Here is a 24,099-nt window from a genome sequence, read left to right on the forward strand (position 1 = left end):
GATTTGGAGGTCTCTGCCGAGAGAGTACGCGGAAAAACTCGTCGAAAGCATGCCTTCGAGGTGCCAGGCCATCATCGACTCCGGCGGTGATTGGACAAAATATTAACAGAAAAGCATTTTGCTCGACACCTTGACAAATGTAATTCCATGTAGAAACATGCGTTTAAATAAAATATTTTACCAAAGAAGTTACCCACGCTTTAACTTGACAGACTGTATTATTTACATTGTTCTAGGGAATATTTATGTGGCGGCTCAAAAAGCAGGAAAACAGCTGGCAAGAGACTTTTTTAATTTTAACTATTGTAGTTGCAGTATTTCACTTAATCCTGCATTAGTATTACTTTTTAGATTAAAGTTGATTATATCGTTTCAGTAATATCATATAAGTTCTATTTAATAAAAAAAACTATGCATTTATATCTCAAGTATTTATCGAATTTTAACCCTTTCATAGTTAATTTATAATTTGTCTTATTGCAATTATGTTTTATACTTGATTAATTCATAATTTATGTAAGGTTTTTAAGTACTATGGTGAATATTTTATACTCTGTATCTGAATTTGTATGAAGTTGTACTAATTAAATAGTGCGATGACTTTTATCAATTTATGAATAGATTTCAATCTATACTAATCATCAGTGAAAAAAAACTACTAATTCATAGAAAAAGCGTTAACATTAAATTCATAAATAATTATTTTTTATCAATGACGTTTTTAACGATTTTTATACGCATTAGTAATTTTTTGATTAATGATTAGTATCGGAATGCCTACTCTAAATTAATTGATAAAGGACTTCCCACTATTTACATAGTAGAACCTCATGCCAGTTCAGATATAGAGAATCAAAAGTTTGGTTAAAAATAATTCGAAAATATATATTAGACTATCATCAATAGTCCTTTTCACCATCTCAGATTTTCGAATCGATCCTTCACAATGATCGGGTCAGCCAGCTTGCGGTGACGGAGGCGACGGTCTGAGCAAATCGAGTCGACTTGCTGAGATTGTCCACTTGGACCTCTTGTTTTTACTTTATAGAGATAGTCGCTTTATCTATATTCAAGAGCTGTCCTATAGTCGACCCTGCAATATGGTCTGTTTGCACGTTTATATTGCTAAACAGACCTTCCATTTTTCTCCGTGTGGGCGCGCTCAAACTTGCAAGTTAATCGGGTGGATCTTGATTGTTTGCGGAAATTCCGACGATCAATTAGGAGTTAAAGTTAGCGGTTTTAAATAAATATCTTATGATGGAAATTGATCTTTTGCTCCTACATATTTTAATATGTTTAATATGTTTATGTTCATGCAAAAAGAGGAAAAAATTTTGATTATGACGGTTTTATTTTTTTTTGTTCTTAAATAAACTTACCGCTGTTCAATATAACTTGAATATAATACACAGGGGGGCATAAATAAAACAAATTCCTAACTTGTTAAGTTAATTGCAACAAACAAATTATATTAACAAATAGCCAAGAGCATTCATTGTTTGCTCGCAATGTATAATTGTGTGTTTAAATTGCTTGCCTTTACCGTAAAAATGACTTTTGATCATTGTAATTTGTCACTTTATATATTTTTTTATTTTTGTAGGCTCACTATATAAAAAATGCCTATTTTCGGCATTTATGGGCAAAAGAGAATCGTTTTTCTTCTTATTCTGTACAAACTGTCTTTTTAGTGATTTTAATTAAAGAAAATTTATTACCCGATATTTGTTTATAATTATTTAAAATAAATCATGCAATCAAATGTTTATTATCGGAATTTACTGGAAAAAATTTCGTTTTGTACTAATTGTCTTCAAATATAATTGGCCATGTCGTTTAGTGGTGCAAATTTATCATTCAATATTTTATATATATTATTTAAGCAATGTATATGAGTAAATGTTTATTATCGGAATTTATGGACAAACGAAGATTGTTTTTTATTTGGATTATCCACAAATTATCTTGCCAGTGAAGTGTATTAATAAAAGTTTGTCTTCTGATATTTTTTTGCTTTTTTTAAAACAAATAATAATTATCAATATTTACTGAAAACCCTAGTTTTTTCTGCCAATCGCATTCTAATTAATGATAACGTTAATTCCGGAGTGTTTAATCTACATCCAGAAGCTCGAGAGTCTCCGGATCAAGGAAAATATCAATGTGTTTCCAATTTGTTCTTAGATAAGACTGAGTACGCATCAGATAATATCAGTCATTTATAAGTAAGATCAGTGAATGTATTTATACCGTACACTTAGAGAGGGCGTAAAAAGCGTAAATCATAAAAAGCGTAGGGCAAGTTAAGACTCGCGAGATGCGTAAAATTAGGGCTGCCAACATTCTGCAATTCGGAATCGTTATTAAAGTTTTGTTGCCCCGTTACATATTACTTGAATTAAAAATTAAGTTGTGTGAGAGGTAAGTATTAAGTAATCACACATTTTCTTAAAATCATTATTTTCCCCACCTTTAGAGCATATTGAGTTTATGTTTAAATAGTTTTGTTTTTAGATCTATTTTTTATATACTTTTAATTAAAACTGGAAAGTAATTTTATGTAAAGTATAAATTTGAAATCACATTTAAAACTCTTTTATAGGGGTATTTTGAATTATTAACAATTGTTTTGTTGCTGCAATGCTATTAAAAATACATATATTTTCACAGATTTATTAATCATGACGAGCGAGAAGTACTTGCCGGTTATATTTCTGGGTTATGTTTAGATGCTGCGGTATCTTTGGATGCTTTTTTCCAACAAAGTCTAAATATTACGAGTGCATTTATGCGAGAAACAATTATTTTAGAATATATCGCTACAGAACATTTTTTAATATTCTTGGAATTGTATTTGTTGGAGTACACACGAATGGAACCATGATACGTATATTTTCAGGAATTCTCCATTTTATAAGAATTATGAGCAACTTATGTACCAGGTGCAAATTGTTTTTTATTTATGTTTTCTAACTTTTTACTCGTAATATTTTTAAGATATTTAATACCCAGAGATTGTGATGCATGGTTTTCAAAATTCTAGAACATAATTGAATATTTGGAAAACATCCTTATTATTTTTAATATGTTTATAGACAAAGAAATTGACTAACGGTGTCCGAATCCCTTTTCTAGTAATGGGAGATCCTGCGTATCCACTACTAACGTGGTTGATAAAGCGATTCATTCGCACAGAAGCTAGATCTGCGAACGAAGAGTCGTTCAATGCTTATATGAACAAAGGACGCGTGAAAGTGGAACTCGCCTTCGGAAGGTTGACAAGTCGATGGAGACGATTAGCAAAACGTTTTGATGTCCATTATTCTTTTGTCCCCGAGATGGTTGCTGCCTGCTGTATGGTACATTACAGAATATTTTGGAAACGAGTAGAGACAGTAATGACAAAAATTGGGAAAATCAAAGAAAACATGACGAACTATTATTTCCTCAACCCAAAAGAGATGAAGGTGTCGGTGAGGAGACAGCTGATGGCAAACGAGTTCGAAATGTTTTGCTTGACATTATTTCTCAATTGCCGAAAAGAAAATCGCTCCGCTAAAATGTTAATTTTTAAAATTCATTACGTTACATGAACGAAATTTTTGAATTTATTTCTGATGATGTGAAAATTTTAATGCGTTTCAATAAAAATGATAAAATCTTGAAGGCTTATAGATTTGAAATTGTTAGTCTCTTTATTTACTGTGAAAATCGTTTTGTATTTCGATCTTCATTAATTCAATAAAGTGAATATCTGCAACTTGTACGTAATTAATTGGCGATAAAATCTGTTGTTTTACTTATTGAATAAAATCTGAGAATCAAATGCTTTTGGCTAATTGCAACGAAAATTATAATACGTATGATTATAAAAATTGCAACGATGAATCTGAGATTCAAATGATGAGAGGTAAAAAGCGGCGAATTATTCTTATAAGCTGGGTGTTCAGCGACCTTGAAACTTTCGTCTCCGCCACTATAGAATGGTCAAGTATACATTTTTGTGGTATTTGACTTAGAAATTGTAAAAATTATTAGCTGAAATCTTCAATATTAACTCAGTTACAGTTTTGTGTCGAAATGTATAGAAAATATTGTAAATAAAAATACCAGGAGCAAAATTAGTGCACGAATCGGTGGAAGAGTGCAGTGTTAGACAGCTTAAACGATGGATAAAATATAGGAATCGATCTTTAAAAGGAAAAAAAGTGATTCAGTAGAAAGGTTAGTTGAGGTTATGTTTGGCAGGTATTAATATTTTCATTCTTTGCTAACATTTGCTTACATATTAAATGAAGCATTTTTATCGGAGTTTCGAACCTCCTTAATTTTTTTTGATAAAAATAAAATCTATTTAATACTTTCACTTGAGAACGCAAAACTATTATATTTATGTATTTAGAACCAATTTATATGAAAGCAGGAAAATTTTTAGTACATTCCTCATACCAGGTAATCCCTAGGACTTCCGTTTCCGGCATGAAAGTGTAAAGTGGTGGGAATTGTTGATGCTGAGTTTTTCTAATATTGTGGTGAAATTTGAGGTGAGTGGATTGTGGAAGAGTATAGAAGGGTGTGGAGGTGAAAGATCTAATTGAGGAATTGTGAGATTGCAAAGGGGAGGTAGATATTTTGGAGGATTGAGACAGATTTGAGTGGAAGTTTGTTTGGAGATTTGTGACAGCGTGGGAAGACTGCGTTGACGGAGCGGTAGTAGCAGGGTTGGATAGCGACAAAGAAAGGCGAGACAAGTAACAGACAGCGACGGTAGAGGCAGGGAAGCATAGAAGGCGGGAAAATTTGAATTTGATTAATGGCTAGTGGAGCGAGTATCTCCTCGGAAGAAACAGAGTTAGAGCAGGAAGCGTTCAGTATGCCGAAAGAGATAAAGGAAAGGAAGGCAAGGGGGAGAGGAATTAAAGAAGGAAATTAGGCGGGAAATGGCTGAAGTTAAGAAAGAAATAAAAAAATGGGAAGAAATCCGGGAAAAGCTGGAAAAGAGGATGGAGTCATTGGAGCAAAAACTAGAGAAGCAGGAAGAAGTGAATAATACAAAGGTAGAGGAGATAAGAGGTAGGATGAAGAAACTTGAAAGCTCGAACGGGAATTGCCGTGGGGGCGAGAGTGGGAATAAGGAGATGGAAAGACTGAGAAACATAGAACAAAGAATAGAGAAGAAAGAGAGGGAAGAAAGAAAATTGAACTTAGTGATAAAGGGTATAAGATTAGAGGGGAAGGAGCTGAAGGAAGGGGTGGACGAAGTACTAAAAAGGATTGATGCTAAGGTAGAGATAGAGGAAATGCGAAATATAGGAACGGAAGTGAGAAGAGGGGACATAATGGTACTGGTGAAACTAAAGAAATGGGAACATAAGAGGGAGGTTATGACAAAGAAGAGGCTATTATATGGTAGTCCGGAGAGAATAGAGGATGATTTGAGATGGGTAGAAAGGAAGATGCAGTATAAATTAAGGAAAATAGCGGAAGAGGAAAGAAAAAAGGGAAAGAGAACATGGGTTAAGTATGGGAGAATTCAGATAGATGGAGTATGGTGGGATTCGGATGAAGAAAGGGAAGAGATAGTAAGAAATGAGGCGCAAAGAAAATAGAAGAGGAAGGAACGGGAGATAAGAAAATAAGAAATGGCAAGAAGGAAAAAAATATGAGAAACGAAAGTAGGGAAGAATGGAAGATTTTTTACTGGAATATAATAGGATTAGAGAGAAAGGATAAGGAGTTTATGAGTAATTTGACACAATGAGATGTAGTTCTAATGGTGGAGACATGGTTAGATGAAAAGGGATGGGAAAGAGTAAGTGGAAGGTTACCAAGTGGTTACAAATGGCAAATGCAAAATGCAAAGAGGAAGAATAAAAAGGGCAGAGCAGTGGAAGGAATGGTGATGGGAGTAAGGAATAAATGTATAACAGGGAAAGATAAGAAAGATAGGAATAAACAAAAAGAAGAAGTAATATTAGAAGAGGCTATGATGGGAGGAGAGAAGTGGAAGGTAGTGGGGATTTATGTGAACGGTGATATGCAGGAAAAAGCAGAGTAGATTAAAGAAATGATTGAAGAAAATAAAGAAGAGATTAGGATGATGATAGGTGGTGATTTCAATGCGAGAACAGGAGACAGAGGAGGCAGGGAATGGGGAGAAGAAAGAGAAATAAAATCCAAAGAAAAGGTACTAAATGGGGAGGGAAAAAAGTTGTTGAAGAGTTTGGAGAAGTTGGGATGGTATATCTTAAACGGGAATATAGAAGGGGGTGAAAAAGGAGAATATACACGTTCAGGAAGTTAAAGGGGAACGGAAATTGATTATGTGATAGTGCATGATGAGGTAAGAGAGAAGGTTAAGAAACTAGAAGTAGGAGAATATATTGATTCGGATCACTTTCCCTTAATAGTGACATTAGAGGGACAAAAAAGGAATAGCAATATGAGTAAAAGGGGAGAAAATGTAAAAAGTGTAGGAAAAGGGGATTGTTCAAGCGAAGGAAAAGAACAGTTTAGAGAAAAAATAAGAAATATCAAAATGGGAGAGGGAAATGTGGAAGAGGAGATGGAAAAAATGATAGGAGAAATAAAAATAGGATTAGAGTGCACAAAAAATAATAAAGCTAGTAAAGGCGGAATAGAAGTGAGTGGGATGAGGACTGCAAAGAGAAAAAAAGGACGTCAGAAAGGAATTAAGAAAGTGGAGAAAAGAAAAAAGTAATGGGGAAGAATATAGGAAAAAAAAGAAAGAGTATACTAAGTTGTGTTATCAAAAGAAAGAGGAAGAGAATCAAAGGTTTAAGGAAGAGGCGGAGAAGGCTAGGACGGAAGAAGAGGTATGGAAGGTAGTAAAGAAAGAAAGAAAAAGAAGAAAAAGAGTAAACCAAGATATTAAAATGATAGAATGGATGAAATATTTTTTGTATTTGCTAGGAGAAGTAGAGAGAAAGATGTAAAGGGAGGAAAATATGGTAGAGAAAGAGACGAGGAAGAGGAAATTTCAAGGAAAGAAATAGTTAACCGAATAAGACAGAGTTTAGAAAAGGAATGGGGGTAATGGATAACATATATGTTCTGAACTATCTAGTAAATAAGAGAATTAAAAGGGAAAAAGGGGTAATGATAGCAATGTTCGGAGAGAAAGTAGGAGATAGTTTCTGGTTGGTGGGAGGTGTGAGACAAGGGTGTCCTCTGAGCCCACTTTTATTTAATTTATTAATATCAGACTTGGAAAAAGAAATGAGGAGAAAGGGTTGGGGAGGAGTTAGGATAGAAAAGGAAAAGATATATACACTGACATACGCAGATGACATAGTGTTGATGGCAGAGTATAAAGAAGGGATGGCGGGATTAATTACAAGATTAGAGAAATACTTAGATGGGAAAAAGCTGAATGTAAATGTAGAAAAGACAAAGATAATGAGGTTTAGAAAAGGAGGTGGGAGGAAGAAAGAATGGACAGGGAGATGGAAAGGAATAAAGTTAGAAGAAGTCAAAGAGTATAAAAATTTGGGATATATCTTGCAGACGAATGGAGATCATACAGCTCATGTAAGAGAAAGGATAAAAAAAGCAGCAGGGGTAATGAACCAGATATGGGGAATAGGAAAACGAAGGTTAAAAAAAAATTGGAGAAGGAGAATATGGTTATTTGATACGCTGGTATGGCCGGTGTTAGGTTATGGAGCAGAGATATGGGGATGGAAAGAAAGGAAAGAGATTGAGAGTTTACAAGAAAGGTATATAAGGTGGACACTAAGGGCAGACTGGAGGACGCCAGGATATATGGTGAGAGAAAAAGCGCAAAGGGATAAATTAAGTATTAGAGCGGGTAAGAGGGCATGGAAATTTGAGACAAAGCTGAGGGAGGGAAAGGGAGGGGAGTTGGCGAGAAAGTGTTTGATGGAGGTAGAAGAGAGGAGAGGGAGGGCGATCGAATTAACGAGGTGGGAAGAAGAAAGGAGGGAGTTCTTTAATGATAGCGAAATAGAAGACGGGACTGGAGTAAACTATGAAGAATTGGAAAAAAGGGAGAGGGAAAGACAATTAATAGAAAGATGGCGGGGGGCGATTGAGGAATCAAAATACAATAAATGGTATAAGATGATAAAAAAGGAAGGGGTGACGAAGTATTTAGAAAAGGGATGGGGAGAGAGAAGGTGGACCAGAATAGCAAGATTTAGACTGGGAAACGAGGTAAGGGAGGGGATGTACTGGTAAAAAGAAGAGAACAGAATGTGTAGAATATGTGAATGGGAGGAGGAAACATGGGAGCATGTATGGGAAGGATGTAGGAGAGGAATGGAAGATAAAGATAAAGGAGGGTGCTAGAGGAGCGAATAAGGGAGAATGCAAGATTGCACGTGAAAAAGGTAAATGGTGGTATAAAAAAGTGAAAGGAATAGGAAACGGAAGTCGCTTAGATTTAAAGCGTGAAAATTGTAAGTAATGGTAAAGTAAAAGTTAAGTAGACTAAGATGTGTGTGCGTTCTCATGCTCTCTCTCTCTCTCTCGTTTGCACTCTCGCTTTCGTTCGCTCGCTCGCTCGCTCACTCGTTTGCTAATAAGTCCTAAAGTGCGCTATCGCAGGAAATAGAAATAAGGAACTAGATATAAGACTTTATGTAAATAGTTGTAAATAATTGTATATATAGAAAGGATAAGATTGTAAAAAAATATGGATTTAAACGGAAAGATTGTAAGGAATGGAAGTGATGTAAACCCTTAGGGGACGCATTATGAATAAAGAAGGTAATCACTAACAAATGGCTTTTTATTCTAAACTTGAAAAAGAGAAGTAGAAAATATAATATTGTGTTATTTTAAATTTGTATGAATATTAAATATTTGCTCAAATAAAGTTCTGAACTGCAAATCTTATATAAAAGAACATATTTATACCTGCCATACAAAACCTCAACTAAACTTTCCACTAAATCACGTTTTTTTCCTTTTAATGCTGGTTTTCTACATTTAGGACATCGTTTCAGCTGCTCAATACTGTGCTTTTCTACTGATTCGTGCACTAACTTTGCACCTGGAACATCATCTTCCGTGAGTTTCGCCAAATTTTTAAGAATTTTTTAGAAGATGACAGATGCCAACAGATGCAAATAATGGCCTTGGTCGCCGCACTCTTTGCACGTTCTTCACCGCTTTTTTCAAATAGATTTAAAAATCTTCTACCTTAAAAATCTCTGTTATTTACAAATTAATTTTTTTTTTTATTAACAATATTTTCCATATATTTCGACACGAAACTGTTCGAAAAATACAGAAATGACAGAAAATTTCGTCACGTGCGCCCTGCCAACGTCTAGAACAAAAAGCCCTATTAGAATGAGCCATGGCCATATAACGCAATTTTCAAGAGTATCACCAATCGGTTTTTGAGTATAGACCATATTACAAAAGATTAATAAATATTTTTAAATATTTCAAAGATTTAAAAATACTTCAAAGGATTTTGAACATTTTATAAAGACGTGTTTATCGGATTTTAGATATTTCATAACAATTTCACAAAGATTTTTAAACTTTTAAAGATGTAAAGGATTTCAAAGACTTTGAAAAGGTTACAGTTCACCAGATTTCAAAGATTTTAAAACATTTGGAAGATTTCAAAAGGTTTAAAATTATTTTAGAAGATTTTTTTTTACTAATTATAGACTTCAGATAATTCAATGATTTCAACGAATAAAAAAGATTTCGCAAACAAAGATTTAAGAAAAATTTTCCAAAGAAACCACTTCCCGAGAATTTTTGTGAACACATGCTAATATTGTGTTACATTGTTTTTAATTCGTAACTAATGAATTATTTTAAATGCGCAGTGAACCCTGTGGAACATAATCTTTTTTCAGAATTTGGTTATACGTATATTTTGCGCACGTCTTCTGAGTCTCGAAGTCTTTGACCAATCAGCGCAAGATCTCGAGCGAGGGAGATTTGGAAACCGAATTAAAATAGCCTATATAGTACTTTTCTGTATTACACAAATGCAAGACGGGTTGCATTGTATGCTAGAGTTTATATAATTATATTCCCTATGACTACATAGTAAACGTCCTCACTGTATAATATAGTCGTTTAATAAACGCCCTGGCTTTTAAATGAAATATTGTAGGGATAGTAAATAATTCTGTAAACTTGAAGAAGAGTGGCTTTTGCAACTCCAGATTATCAACGATCACTACTATCCTCTTACAATTGAAATAAAATTATCTAGTAAATAATAAATTATCTAAAATTTTCTAGTTTGCACAAAAATTCCTTAAAATAATTTTTTGGTCAATTTTTGGCTTCCGGTGTCACGTAAACATATTTTAACGCTTTATAAACTATAAATCTTTTCAATAAAACATCTTCACTGATGACGTAGTAGATGCTAGTAACGGAGGGACGATAAGTATCTACTATTACTACGAAGTTTCACTTAGTGGCAGCAGAGTCCGAGGGGGCACAGGGGGCAATGTCCCCCAGAAATCGACCAGGGAAATTCTCATTTCGTTTGTATATATACTGGACGAAAATTCGTCGTTCATGTTGATTATTCCCTAATTACTCCCCGTCTTATTCGAACCATTGTGGTAGTCCAGTTGCACGTTCACTAAATTTGGTCAATTTCCTTACCTGCTGAAAATCGGTGACAATAAACATCGTTCTAGAAACTGCAAAATAGTGAGTGATATGAGTTCTTCGATTTTGTTGTAATTGTTGCCAAAAACAGGTATGTTTATTATTATATCAATGTTAATGGTGCTCTTTTCTATTATCTTAAGATATTCAAATTGGTACTTCCACTGAAGCAAGGATTTTTTTGCATACTCTGTAGGTTGATATCAGTCCAAAAAAAATTGATTTACAATTGAAAACTTATAATATTAAAATGAATCTTGGTATTTTTATGTTCTGTGCAACATTTGTTCAAATCTTTAAAATGCCTGTGAAATCTTTATGAAATAATTAGAGTCTTTGTGAAAGCCTTGAAATCTATCCCAAAATCTTTGCAGTTTTTGGGAATTTATTAGAATATTTTAATCTATCTTAAATCTTTGTGCAATAATTGCAGTTTCAGTCAAATTTTTTTAATCCGTTCGAAACCTTTGAAATCTTTGTTAAATCTTTGGGAAATCATGAATATCTTTGAGAAATATTTGTGAACTCTTTCTCAGGTCTTTGTGAAATCTTTGCAAAATACTAAAAATATTTTTGAAATATTTGATAATATTTGTAAAATTATTAAAATCTTTGTGAAATTTTTTAAATCTTTGTAAAATATTTCGGAATTCATTAAAATCTTTGTGAAATATTTGTGAAACCTTTGTGAAACCCTTAAAAATATTATTTATTTATATTATATATAATTAAAATCTTTGTGAAATATTTATGAAACCTTTCTGAAACCTTCAAAAATATTTAAAGTATTTTTTAAATATTTGTGAAATTATTAAAATCTTTGAAATATTTAAGAATTTATTCAAATCTTCGTGAAATATTTGTGAAACCTTTAAAAATATTAAAAATATTTTTGAAATATTTCATAATATTTGTGAAATTCAGGAACTCATTACTATTCAGGAATTACTATTTCTCATTACTATTCAGGTATTCATTAAAATCTTTGTGAAATATTTGTGAAACCTTTAAAAATATTAAAAATATTTTTGAAATATTTGATAATATTTGTGATATTATTAAAATCTTTGTAAAATATTTAAGAATTCATTAATATCTTTGTGAAATATTTGTGAAATGTTTAGAAATATTTGCAAAATATTTGAAATATTTGGCAAATTGTTAAAATATTTGTGAAATATTTCTTAAATCTTTGGTAAATGATTGAAATCTTTATCAAATATTTGTAAAATTCTTTTGGAAACCAGAAGTCTCAATTGACTTTTTTTGATGCAAGGTGATTTTATAAGGTATATTTATATGTCATTTTAACAAAAATTGAACAAGTATTTCACGAAAAATTTCATTAAAATTCAATTATCGGTTCAGGAAATGTCGATAATTAAAAAAAATCCAACCCAAAAATTCAATATGTTGTAATGTCCAAAACTTAAAAAAATCTTTAAATCCTTTGAAACGAAAATGTTTCTTATATAATTTGTATTTTGTCTTAGAGGTTTTCGGATTCACTGATTACGAATCTCATATTGGTTTTTGAAAAAAACAAAATGCCGGTCACGAAATGGCAGAGGATTCTCACCAATTTTGATTTTTTTATGAAAAGAAGGATTACTTAGAGGTTCCGGGTTCACTGATTACGAATCTGATATTGGTTTGGAAAAAAATGGCGGATAAAAAATGGGAGGGATTTTCACAAGCGTTAATTTTGTTATAAAAAAATGATTACTAATGGATTTTGTGGTCACGGATTATGAATCTGATATTGTTAAAAAAAAAATGACGGATATAAAATGGTGGGTAATTTCTACGAACTTGGATTTCTTTACAACAAAATTGATTCCTCAAAGGTTTTTGGAGTCGCGGATTACGAATCTAATATTAGTTTCACTAAAACAATGGCGGAAGATTCTCATTAATATTCAGTTGGTTGACAAAAACCATTACTCAGGGGTTTTTGGACTTTGTGGGTATGAATTTATCCCGTTTGTCGTGAGGCATGAAGTGCAGATGTTGGAGTGACATGCAATTTACATTACAAAAAATTAGATCGTATATTAGAAAATCAAAATCAAATCAACGCCCGATAACAACGTAGCAGTTTTCAGCATTCTCAGAAATTTGGCCTTTGACTAATTCAAGTAATTCCATTCGGGTTAAACAAATTCGCTGTTTTGTATTTTCATGATCAGTATGTGGAAAAGTAACGTTTTTTAAAATTTCATGAGAGTTATTTTATATCACTGAAAATTCTTTTACATTTAAAATATTGAGCATATTTTATAATATTTAAAGTTACTTGATGAAATAACGTTATTAATATTCGATTATTTACTATCATTATATCTCATATATCACTGAATCTTTATTTAATAGTATAAAATATGACACATATTGTTTGAATATTAAGTCGATATTTTGTTGTCGTTTAACCAATAGGTTCCTTAACAGATGTCTGTTTATACCGTCAGTTGAAGCTAATAGAACAGTGAAATAACAAAAGTTTACGATGTTACGGTATGAATAAAGTGCACTGCACAAGGAGCGTTTCAGAGCGCACCTGTACAATACATATATGCGAATGTGTAACTTTCCATTGGGATTTGAAACCAGGGACCGACCTATGAAGACTTTTTTCTAAACTCTATTTTCATTAACGTGAATTAATATAAGAATTCCAAAACCGAAGTAAATTGTTTTTTAATTTTTTACTTTTATCGTTGACATATCTATTTATGTTACGCTATTTTTTCAAGTACTTACATTCACTAGAACAATCCATGTTGTTTCGCTGGAATTGATTACTCCATTGAAAAACAATGCCCTTTTGAAAAACTGCTTTTATCACTCGCGAAGTGCACGTGTTTCGATGCGTTCGACGTGTGTAAACAAGAAAGGAAGAAACAGGCTTAGACAAGCACGTGTCCTTAGATATCCGTTCCAAACGATGCTATGGATACCACTGCAATTATTTGAATCTTTAAATCTACTTAAAATTTTTTTTTGCATTGTGGCCAGCTTTTTGGGGATTTTGACCACTGCGCAGCTTTTTAAATCTTGTGGAAAAATTTGAAAAAAATTAACGAAAATAGTACTGAAGTTATGGGAACCCTATATTTCTCATAAGTTTTACAAAAAGGTTGACGATTTCTCCAGTAAATTCAATAATGTTATTAACTTAAAATCAATATAATAACATTATATTATAACTTTTATAATATCCATGAAGTTTCATTAAAATATAGTATTTTATTTTTAGAGAAATAATATTCCAAATTTTCTAAAATGCACATCCTTATTTGTTATGTCCCCACCACCAATAAATATATTTATTAAATATGTTCTTATTGACTTCTTTATTCATGATCATGATGAAATTAACATTAATGAATTACAGGAGAAATTGACAGACCTTTCTTTAAAATATATGAGAGGGATAAAGGGTTATGATCACGTCAGTGCTATTTTAACGATATATTAACATTTTTTTTCTTCAATTTTTCTAAAATATTTGGTTAAATTGAATATTCGGTTTCTACAAAATTGATGCTGTGTGTTTAACGAAAGGCTTTTGCTGCTCTTCACACCATTTAAAATATATTCAATAATTATTTAAAGTGATTTATAAGTTATGTCACAATTTTCTGTGTATGGCGAATGTAGCGCCTCTGCGACAGGGTTTTGAACTATTGCAGCAAAAATTTGTCGCAGTGAAATACACACCAGCTTGGGGGCACTGATTAAGAGATGGTTTCAATATTACCTTCAAAGGTCGTTGAGGAGAATCTGTACCCTTAATACTATGTCTTTAAATACATTAACATGTTGTTTTACAGATACATGATGGTCTTCAAAGATTAACTCTGCATCAAAGGCAGCCATTTCCAGTATAGAGCTTTGAGAAAAAAATTACTTTGCTTCCAATGCATGAAAGCTGTGACGTATAAGTTCCCAGATAAAAATTGGTGCGCAGGATGCGCGCACTGTGGAGGCATGTGGGCGGATTAATCCGCGCGACGTGAATTCCGATTAGCAATCAGACGCGCCATCCATGGAAGCGCATATGCGACGCACGCCATGCGAGGCACGCGCGTGCGTACATGAAGCCAACACTCGGTGCACGTGGGCTGAATATCCTAAAATTATTTAATTATATTAAAAAGGCAAATAAAAAGGTTAAATTAAAGGTATCGGAATTTATTAACGAAATAGAACGCCTATATCTGAGATGCTGGGAAAAAAGGCCCCAATCGCGATCGACTCTCCTCAAATTTTCATGTCTTCCCAGATGATAGCGCTACGTGCGGAAACTCTAAAAACTACTAGAACATGTGATATAAATTTGTTACCTGTATAAATATAACCTATTATTGCCATTGTGCAATTGCAAACTGTTTGGGTTTAGAGGAAAAAAAATGTTGTGCAAAGTTTCAGTGATTTAGGTAGTAGGGCACAGAAAAAGAGAGGTATTAGACGGAAAATCCTCAATATCTATACTTGCGTTCTATTGTTTTTATATTCCTCCTCTTGTTTTAATGGCATTACTAATATAACTGTATAAATTATAAAAGAATTATTACTGCGTCCGCGATACCAACTGACACTTGACACAAACAAACTTAACCTATAAACACACTCGATACTCCATAGCAGACGACAATTTCTAATTTTATATTTTCACTGAAGGGAAGTTCTAATCTGGGATGTCATGGAACTCTGAGGACAGGCGATCGCGAACTGGCACCAGTCGAAATACATGACATGCGGTCTCCTTGTAGTACTTCGTGATTCTCACAAAACTAGAACCGGCACACACCGACGCGTTGCAATGTTGCAAAAGGCACTGGGCTAGCCGGCAGCTAGCCGGCTAGTTACGCAGAGTCTTATGTACACAGAAAATGCCGGCGTAAAGCGAAAGTGAAAGAGACGGGCAGATCTATTTATCTCTTTCACCCTCGGGATTACAAAAAATATAGATTCTCTATCTCTTTCACATCTATGATATTCAGCTTTGTGATTCTGTTGCGCTACACCTACATGACGGCACCCTTATTGAAAAGGCAATTTATAGCTTTTAGAAGCAGTGAATAATAAGTTTGGTTAATTTATAAATTAAACATTTTGTGCCTCCACTGTGTATTCATGTTGCGCGCATATACGCGCCGCAAAATTTCGTCACAGGGTGATTGTAAACATGCTCGCATTGTGTCACACTTGTGCATGCACTTCAGTTACAATCACAAAATGTGTGCGAACATGGTGAATTTTGGCATGCATGTCAGGCGCACGTTGACGTGCGCGTAATATGCGCACACGAATTATTATCTGGGTTGTTGTCACCATCTGCAAAAATCAAACCTGCTTTCGTTAGAAAAGAACACAGGAACTGGAAGAAGGCAGAAGCGAAGATCAAATTACATGTGACTAACGAAGCACACGTAACGGCGGTTTTCAAAAATCATCACAGGCTATGTTCTCATCATTGGTTTAATTATCAGGACAGGGGCTTGCAGTGCGTGGACATGAAGAAAATGAGGGAAACTACAAAGCTCTTCTAGAGTTGAGATCCAATGACATCCCTGAGCTTGCATCCCTCCTACAACAAAAAAATAATTTTACATTTCACGAAGTGCACGATGAAATATGATTCTTGGAGATATTAGGCAGTATAGGGAATTTAGTGTAATTGCAGACGGTGCTACTGATAATTCAAAAAAGAATAGGTTTCTATTACAATTAGGGTAGTAACTGATGATATTGAAGTCACAGAATATTTCATTGGATTTAATGAAACATCAAAAACAGCGGGAAGAATGAAAATTTTGATTTTGGATGCTAACACGAGCTCACTTATCCCTTGAAAAATTACGTGGTCAATGTTACGATGGAGCAGCAAACATGAGCAGAATTTGAAACGGACTTCAAGAAACGATAAAAGAAAAGCAGCCCGAGTCGAAATATAGGCCCTAATTTGACGCTTCAAGAGAAGTATTGTCCCTACTTTGCGACTGTTTATTCTACTAGCTCCTACGTAGCCACTCCTAAAAATATTTTTATTCTATTTTGCTTCTGTATAAGCTTCAGCCCCTACATTGAAGGTCTTTCCTCTATATTCTTGAGTTTTACTTATGTCTCCTTTAAAGCTCCATATTTTCCGTAGAATTTTCAAATTTTCTCTTAACGCTCTTAAATTTTAACGCAGAAAATATGTGAAGTTTGTCCTAATCTGATGGCTGCAAGCAAAAGAAAAAATGCAAACCAGCGCTAAGATTTTAAAGATAGTTATAAAGAACCCAGATCCACCCCCCCCCCCCCCAAAAAAGGGTGAATTGAAGAATCATGAAATTTAATGATTTCAGTTTAAAAATTTAGAAAATAGGGCTATGTCAAAACCTTGAAAATTGAATATGTTAAGATTAGATCATTGGAAATTATTTATACTCAAAAGCGTTCAAAATTAAATAATTAAAAATTGCAAACTTTTGAATTTGAACAATTATAAATTCAAAGCGATCAAGATTTGACAATTTTATATTGAAAACTCAATTAAATCATTCAAAGTCGAAGCTTCTGAAATTCTAGAGTTTAAAATTGTTATTATAGAAGAAAATTATAATTTGACCTTCAGGCTAATAACGTGAATTGTTATGAAAGGAAAGAATGAATTTAATTATACGAAACAAAATTTCAAACTAAATACTAATTTTAAATGAGAAATATTAAAAATGAAAAAAGAATCTACTCCAGAACCTTGAAACTTAAAGAATTCGAATTTTATTTTAAACTGACTATCGCAAATTCGGGTAATTTTCTTTAAACTTTAAAAACATGAAAAAAGCATAATTTCCTTTCAAAAACAACATATTTCCCTCTCGAGAAATTCTGCGATTTCAAGTGTAGGTCCCTGCTGATTTCAAATGGATTCGGTCAGCGATGATTGTTATCCCTACGTTATACTCCAAAAAATCGACGTTGATTACAGTTGACTTGTAACCACTTTTAATAAGATCACAGATGGGTATAAATATATACCAAAGATTTGGGTGTAAAATTTACTTAAAATAATACATTGTTTCTTTAAAATGTCATATTTTAAAACTAATTTATTTCTATATGTTGAGACGTGGATCACTCCAATATTCCTGATGCATTCAATAAAGATTTCCATACACGTATCCCTTCAATATTCTTGGTATTATGGATAATCTTTCTAATCTAAGATATTTTTGATATTTCAAAATATTCCGAAATATCCCGAAATATTCACAAATATTCTGACATATTTCTCAATTTCCCTTTGCGCTCAGCACATTTTAAAGATTCCAAATTATATAAAATTATTCTAAAAAATGTCCAGAAATTCCAAAAAAGTTCATGTATTATTGTGTAATTACAAAATATGTCCAAGTGTTTAAAAAGATTTTAATTAATCTCAAAATAATTTAACGGGATTTAACAATTCTTTTGAATTAAAAAAGATTAAAGTTTATAAATGAATTTCAAAAGATTTCAAGTAATTTCAAAGAATTTAAAAAGATTTTAGAATAATTTCAAAAAGTACAAGAATTTTCAAGAGATTGTAAAGACTTTAAAATAATTTTTAAGAGTTCAAGAAATTTTAATTCATTTTGGGGGATTTTCTGGCACTTCAATCGATTTAATATAGTTAAAAATTTTAAATAATTTTCCACAAATTCAAAAGAGTTTAAGGGTCTTCACGTAATTTAAAAATATTTTTATGTATTTGAAGAGATTTTGTGGAGTTTCAAGGGATTTAACGGGATTTATTTGATTTGAAATTTTTGTAAGTTTATAATCGAATTTCAAAGTTTTCGAATTATTTAAAAGAGTTCAAGATATATTTAATGAATATAAGGGATCTTAAGTAATTTTTAAGAATTTTTAAAGAATTTCGGTACAATTTAAATGAGTTTGAAGATTTTAAGGTAATTCTAAAATATAAATAATGTTCTTGAATTCTCTAAAGTCTGTTAAATCTTTTGAAATCTTCGGAAATTCGTGGAAATCCTTTAAAATCTATTAGATTTCTAAAAATATATATTGAATTTTTTTTAATCTTTTAAAATATCTTGAAATATTTCTGGATTATGTTCATGTCTTGATTCATCACATAAAATATACAATAATTTGTAATATTTCTGTAATCTAAAATCTTAGTACATATATTATTAAGAAGGTAGCAATATTTTTTACAGAATGGGTCACAAAAATTTGCAGATGGCCTTGCTCAGCTGTAGGTTATATTTCAGATTTTTTTGCATATTTCAAGCAAGGCTAGCCGAGAGGCTTCAAGCGTTAGGAATGCGAAACTTATAGGGTTCGAACCCCCGCAGCGAATAAAAACTTTCATAGCGTGCGATTATAAATAGTGTAGTAATTGTGTAATAATGAATAATTGTCTCCTTAAACATATGAACAAATATTATAGTTTAATAGTAATAATATAATAATACAGAATATTAATTTTTTGTGGCAAAAAATCGATTTTAATTTTATAGAATTGTTATCTATAGTTTCGGGACTAGTTCAACGCAATGTAAAACAAAGACGATTTTTACTTTTATTAAACTACCCAGCGTATCCTCTACTATAGGATTAGTTTTATAAATTTTAATGGATATTTTTTTCGTGTGCATGGAAGATTCAGAAATTTGTGCTCATAAGAGCGCTAAAGTAGGGGCAAAATTCGTATGGCAATATGAGCACAAGCAGAAGGCTGCTTTGCCAGTGATACTCTCAGCAAAAGAAAATATGCGGAAAATTTTCTATGAGGTAATACACCAGGTAACAGCACAGATTAGAAAACGCTTTACACAGATTGACATGAGAAAGCTCAGCTTGTTGGAAAGTGTATTTTTGCAAGACAGGAAAATATGGTTGCATGACGAAGAAACGAGCAACTGTTGCAAGAGTATGATTTTGAGGCAGATACTTTGCACCTAGACATGAATATGCTGGAAAGAATACGTTCGGAAAAAGTAAAATGTCTGAAAGACATTCTTGATTTCTACTGCCAGATGCCAGCAGAAACAAGAAAACTATTTCCTGAGGCTTGGAAGCTTTTGAACTTATTGATGGTAGTACCTACTTCAGTTGCTACAGCTGCAAGGTCATTTTCGACCTTGAAAATATAAAAATCTTTTTTGAGAACTATTATGAAGCAATCCCGCCTCAATCACTTGGGCATACTTCATATCTATAAAGAACTGCTAAATAATTTGAATGTTGCGAACTTATGCGATGAATTTGTAAGAGTCAATAGCTCAAGGATAAAAGATTTTCGGATAACTATATTGTATATATGTATTTCACATTAACGCTCAGACCTTTTTTCGTAATAGCATGTATTCAGCGTATGCTAAAAAATAACTTATGTATTCTGAAATTAAAAAATGCAGCCTTGTTTCCAAGCTGCCAAGAGTTTTCAGGTTAGCTAAAGAAAATCTTTAGATAATTACTGTTTTTAATTTAACCCTACAAACGTATTAATTAACGTAAGTGACTATTTTCTTTTCGGCACATTTCAAGGAAATCTTAAAATTGTTCATAAAAAAATAAAACTATAATTTATTTAATAAATAATAGGTGGTCCCAATGAATTTTTGATCTAAAGCACTGTATGCAATTCTTGGCACCCCCAGCTAAGAATTGGATTGCATGTTCTTACAATGATTTCTATTCTTGGCAATCCGGAAAAGTATGGTTATGTTCATTTGTTCTTTTGTATTCAAAATGAAAGCAATAGGTTAAAGTAAATTACTGGAGCTTTCCTTAAAAGAAGTAAGTACAGTGAAACTCTTTTGTAGCGCCGATTTTGGGGTTGACGGTCGATGGGAGCTAACTCATTGTAGCCCACTTCGCTTTTGTTTGTTCACGCTTAACTGCTCGCCTGAGTGACAACCGCAGACCCCGTGGGCCTCGCGCAGTTCCTGTTATACCTACTTACGGCACAGCGTCAAGTCTCGGAAGGTTTATAGAAGGGAGGGCTATTGAAGGGTTTCTCTGCAATTATATTTAATGGTATATTTTATTTAGAAATAAAAGTAAATTCGCAACTTAGCGATGTAGACTTAAAGTATGCCGACTACTGGGAAAGCTAGTCAAAGCTATGTTCATTATTTTTTTCTGAAATTTGGAATTAAATACAATATTTTGCGAGGATATCAATTACTAAATTGAGTAAAAAAATTGTATTCTGATCAATATAAATAAAATGTTTTTTACATAATAATAGAATGTAAATTTAAATGTTAATTTGCCTCTCCATAAGATTCCATGTTTTTTGACACGACTTTAAACAGTGATAATTCAAATTTTAACCTGGAAAGGGCCCCGAAAAAAGGCAAGACGTAAAAGATGACACATTTCTGCGCAAAAAAACTCATTTTAATGATTTTCATCTGATCGATCCAATAGCCGGAGTACCTTAACTAAATGACGTCAATTATATAAATACTTTAATCAATGACTTTAAATATACATTACTAAAGAATAAATAAAAAATAAATAATTAAGCTAGCAAAAGCTGTCAAGTGATATAAATTCTGCAAGAAGCTGCATATTTTCCCATGTATAAGGTATTTCTTTCACATTGAGCTAAGATCTAGACTGGTACAAATTTACGGACGAATTCGAATCAAATGAAAGCAACAACCTTTTGTACTTGAATTTGGAAACACTTTACGTATAGCGGAATATACGGCAAGTTCGAAGTCTATACATAATCTGTTTTAAGATCAAAGACCAAATTTAGTTTTTTACATTCTGATATTAAATAAGAAAATTCTGCTGTATACGAATTAATTTGTTTGTCAATAAGCAGGAAATACGCGAGAGGTATGTACAAATTATTATGCAATACAAAAATTGTAAATACGTTACCGAATCGTTTTTTGGAAATTCGATGATTTAACCTCCACTGCTTACCACCCCCACCCCTTACTTTATTCATAAGCTTATTTATTTGGTAGTGCAGTTTTCTCTCCCTGTGCAGGTTTTATGTCAATGTATTCTTTTCTATTTTGTGATTTCTATAGTACTATACCTTTCACCTGAGTTATTTTTTTTAGCGTTGCGTTTCCGAATTTCGTTTTTCTCAACTGCCTTTTGTTCTGCGTAGTGTTTCTCTATGTCGTTTTCTTCAAATTTATTCATGTCTGGATTATATTTAGGTACGTCCTTCATTTCCTTTGGCAGGGCATCAAAAGTTCTATTGGATGTACGTCCTACAAACATGATGTAACAGTTACCTCTGCAGAATTGCCAACGAGTTTGTTATTATTGTCAATGGCATGAGGTGAAGTAATTAGGCCGAAGGCAGGACTACCACTGACGATCACTGGTCCTTAAAATAAGTGTGTATTGGACACATTTCGAATGACCGGCAGATCCAATGCGCCTTTTGATATGTCGTTCTTTCCCTGTGACAGGGCATCGAAAGATTCTGCCGGAAGTGCATCCTGAAAGCATGAAGTTCCAACTATCTCAGCAGAATTTCCAACGATTTGGCTACTGTATTATTATTGATTATTATTATAAAAACATTTCTGTGGCGAAATGTTGTCACAGGCTTATACTGCCCAATATGTCGAAGGCATTTTTGGTTAGAGTTGGATTTTTTATTTGAACATTTTGCACGGGGCTCTCCCGGTATATATCATCAGTCACGGACGCATTTTTATAATGCATTCAAGTGATCTGATGAGAGCAGTCTGCCCAGACATATTGGACAAAGCCTGGTTTTTACCCCATCATTGACGGACTGGGTTGCATTCAAGTACACGATGGGGGGACCTACAGCTTAAGGTGGGTTCCGAACCACCAGAACCTCGGTAAAGGTACATTGAAAAATTTCCAGAGGTACCGGCTCAGGGATCGAACCCCGGACCTCTGAGGTGAATTGATTATCATAAGGTTCTGTACTGAGGCCGATGACTGATTCTGGAAATAAAGGCACATTTTGCACGTCTGGAATTAACGGTGGACAAAATGCACCAGGAATTAGTATCCCAAAGTAATTATTAACATAGGGTTGATTTGGTATAAACGGTGAAGGAGAAAAGCCTCCCAGAACATTTCCTAGATAGCCTGGAAACAGTCCAGGATAACCCTTTGCATTAGGTGTGCCGTGGAAGAAAGGAGACGGCAAGAAAGAACTGCCTGCCGTTTGAGCTGGCACTTGCGAATGGTTATGCGACATTGCAAATGCCTGGAACAAAAGCAAACAATTTTTTGCAGAATTCTCTGCAAATCTTCCGTTGCTTTATTTTACATTTTTTCTTGATAAGAAATTACACTTTTTGCACCTTCTAGTCGTTTTGCGATGAGAGTTTCAAAAAAAAATTCATAAAAAAATATGTATACCGATATTATTTGTTAATTTTAGAACAAACTATGCAAAAATTCCCAGTGTGGACATTTGAAGTAAAAAAAATTATATGCTAATTGTCCCTAAATTATATTGCTATTAAAAATTAGTGTACAAAAAATACCACTCGATACTGTTTATTAAATTTAAAAAACAAATTATATAAACTAGTGATGACGATACTTGTTAAGAAGCATAAAATCATAACACTGCTAAAACTGGCTTACAAATGCTTATGCCATTTGTTTATAAAATTAATAAATAATTATTAGTCGCAACTCACTGGCAACATAAATTAAGGAAAATTAAGAGATACAATTATTTTTTGTTGAATTAAAATATTAGCAAGGAAAACTTGTTTCGCATAATTTATTTGTGAAATTAAGAAATAATATCGGGAGACATATTTCTATGATCAAGTATCACTTTTAAATAAAAGTAAGTAATATTAATGCCGAAATATCCTTTACAAATGAGCAAATGATAATATTTTGTGTTTTTAAATAGAACTTGTTTATAAGTACACACTAGAAACACAGCACAGCGATTGGTCTCACTACAGTGAGAAAACTATATCGCATGAATTATAATATATAGCGTAATTCCTGCGCTATATATCGTAATTATCGCATTATCATAGCGCAAAATCGTGATATCGTACATTCCAAGTTTTTACATTATATACCGCATAATTGTGCAGTCTATAACGTAAGAATTTAAGTTTATTACGCTATCACATTGTGCTTCTTCTTTTGTGATCTCGCGAGGGTTTGAGTAGTGAACAAACGATCACAGGAAAAAATCAAGATAAAGTTTACATCGATTCCAGGTGAAAGATTCAACGGAACAAAACTTAATCTTACCATATAAACTTTACATGAATCGAAAATAATTTCCGATTTTTAACCTTGCCTGGATAATCTTTCATCTTATAATCGCTTCATTTTTATTCGAGGTGTAGTGAAAATTATGACGCCAGAGCTATTCAGCGTCGTTTAACTTCATTAAATTTTAGAAAAATGCGGATTCCCATCTGTCAGTTACATTTTGCATCGACGAATTCAGAATTATTT

At 32.8% G+C, this 24,099-nt stretch overlaps 3 protein-coding genes across 7 annotated transcripts in view; 1 reads left to right on the plus strand and 2 right to left on the minus strand.

Moving 5' to 3' along the window:
- Window positions 1-24,099, minus strand: part of LOC117182856 (four and a half LIM domains protein 2) — a 912,604-nt gene that overhangs the window by 431,162 nt on the left and 457,343 nt on the right. The window lies entirely within an intron of this gene.
- On the plus strand, window positions 2,259-3,605 carry LOC117182903. Of its 2 annotated transcripts, none has more exons than XR_004468340.1 (3): window positions 2,259-2,424; window positions 2,674-2,945; window positions 3,139-3,605. XR_004468340.1 is itself a non-coding variant. In XM_033376021.1 (3 exons), the coding sequence occupies exons 1-3, from the start codon at window positions 2,321-2,323 to the stop codon at window positions 3,203-3,205; spliced, it is 384 nt and encodes a 127-aa protein (XP_033231912.1). In that variant the 5' UTR covers window positions 2,259-2,320; the 3' UTR covers window positions 3,206-3,605. The 2 variants fall into 2 exon arrangements, 1 of the variants encoding a protein (XP_033231912.1); XM_033376021.1 differs by having other exon boundaries at window positions 2,733-2,945.
- On the minus strand, window positions 14,820-21,999 carry LOC117182916. 2 transcript variants are annotated; one of them, XM_033376031.1, is made up of 2 exons: window positions 21,711-21,999; window positions 14,820-16,234 (listed from the first exon to the last, which is right to left on the minus strand). In XM_033376031.1, the coding sequence occupies exons 1-2, from the start codon at window positions 21,892-21,894 to the stop codon at window positions 16,107-16,109; spliced, it is 312 nt and encodes a 103-aa protein (XP_033231922.1). In that variant the 5' UTR covers window positions 21,895-21,999; the 3' UTR covers window positions 14,820-16,106. The 2 variants fall into 2 exon arrangements, with proteins under 2 accessions (XP_033231922.1, XP_033231928.1); XM_033376037.1 differs by having other exon boundaries at window positions 21,704-21,999.

The sequence above is a fragment of the Belonocnema kinseyi genome, chromosome 1 (assembly GCF_010883055.1).
Source record: "Belonocnema kinseyi isolate 2016_QV_RU_SX_M_011 chromosome 1, B_treatae_v1, whole genome shotgun sequence".
In the NCBI taxonomy this organism is placed as follows: Eukaryota; Metazoa; Arthropoda; class Insecta; order Hymenoptera; family Cynipidae; genus Belonocnema; species Belonocnema kinseyi.

Coding starts and splice junctions, on each gene's coding strand:
- LOC117182903 (XM_033376021.1), top strand. CDS start 2,321: ATGCGTAAAATTAGGGCTGCCAACATTCTGCAATTCGGAATCGTTATT. Junction 2,425..2,732: donor AAAATTAAGTTGTGTGAGAG/GTAAGTATTAAG, acceptor GGTTATGTTTAG/ATGCTGCGGTATCTTTGGAT. Junction 2,946..3,138: donor ATGAGCAACTTATGTACCAG/GTGCAAATTGTT, acceptor TCCCTTTTCTAG/TAATGGGAGATCCTGCGTAT.
- LOC117182916 (XM_033376031.1), bottom strand. CDS start 21,894: ATGTTTGTAGGACGTACATCCAATAGAACTTTTGATGCCCTGCCAAAG. Junction 16,235..21,710: donor CGCTAAAAAAAATAACTCAG/GTGAAAGGTATA, acceptor TTTTTGTTGTAG/GAGGGATGCAAGCTCAGGGA.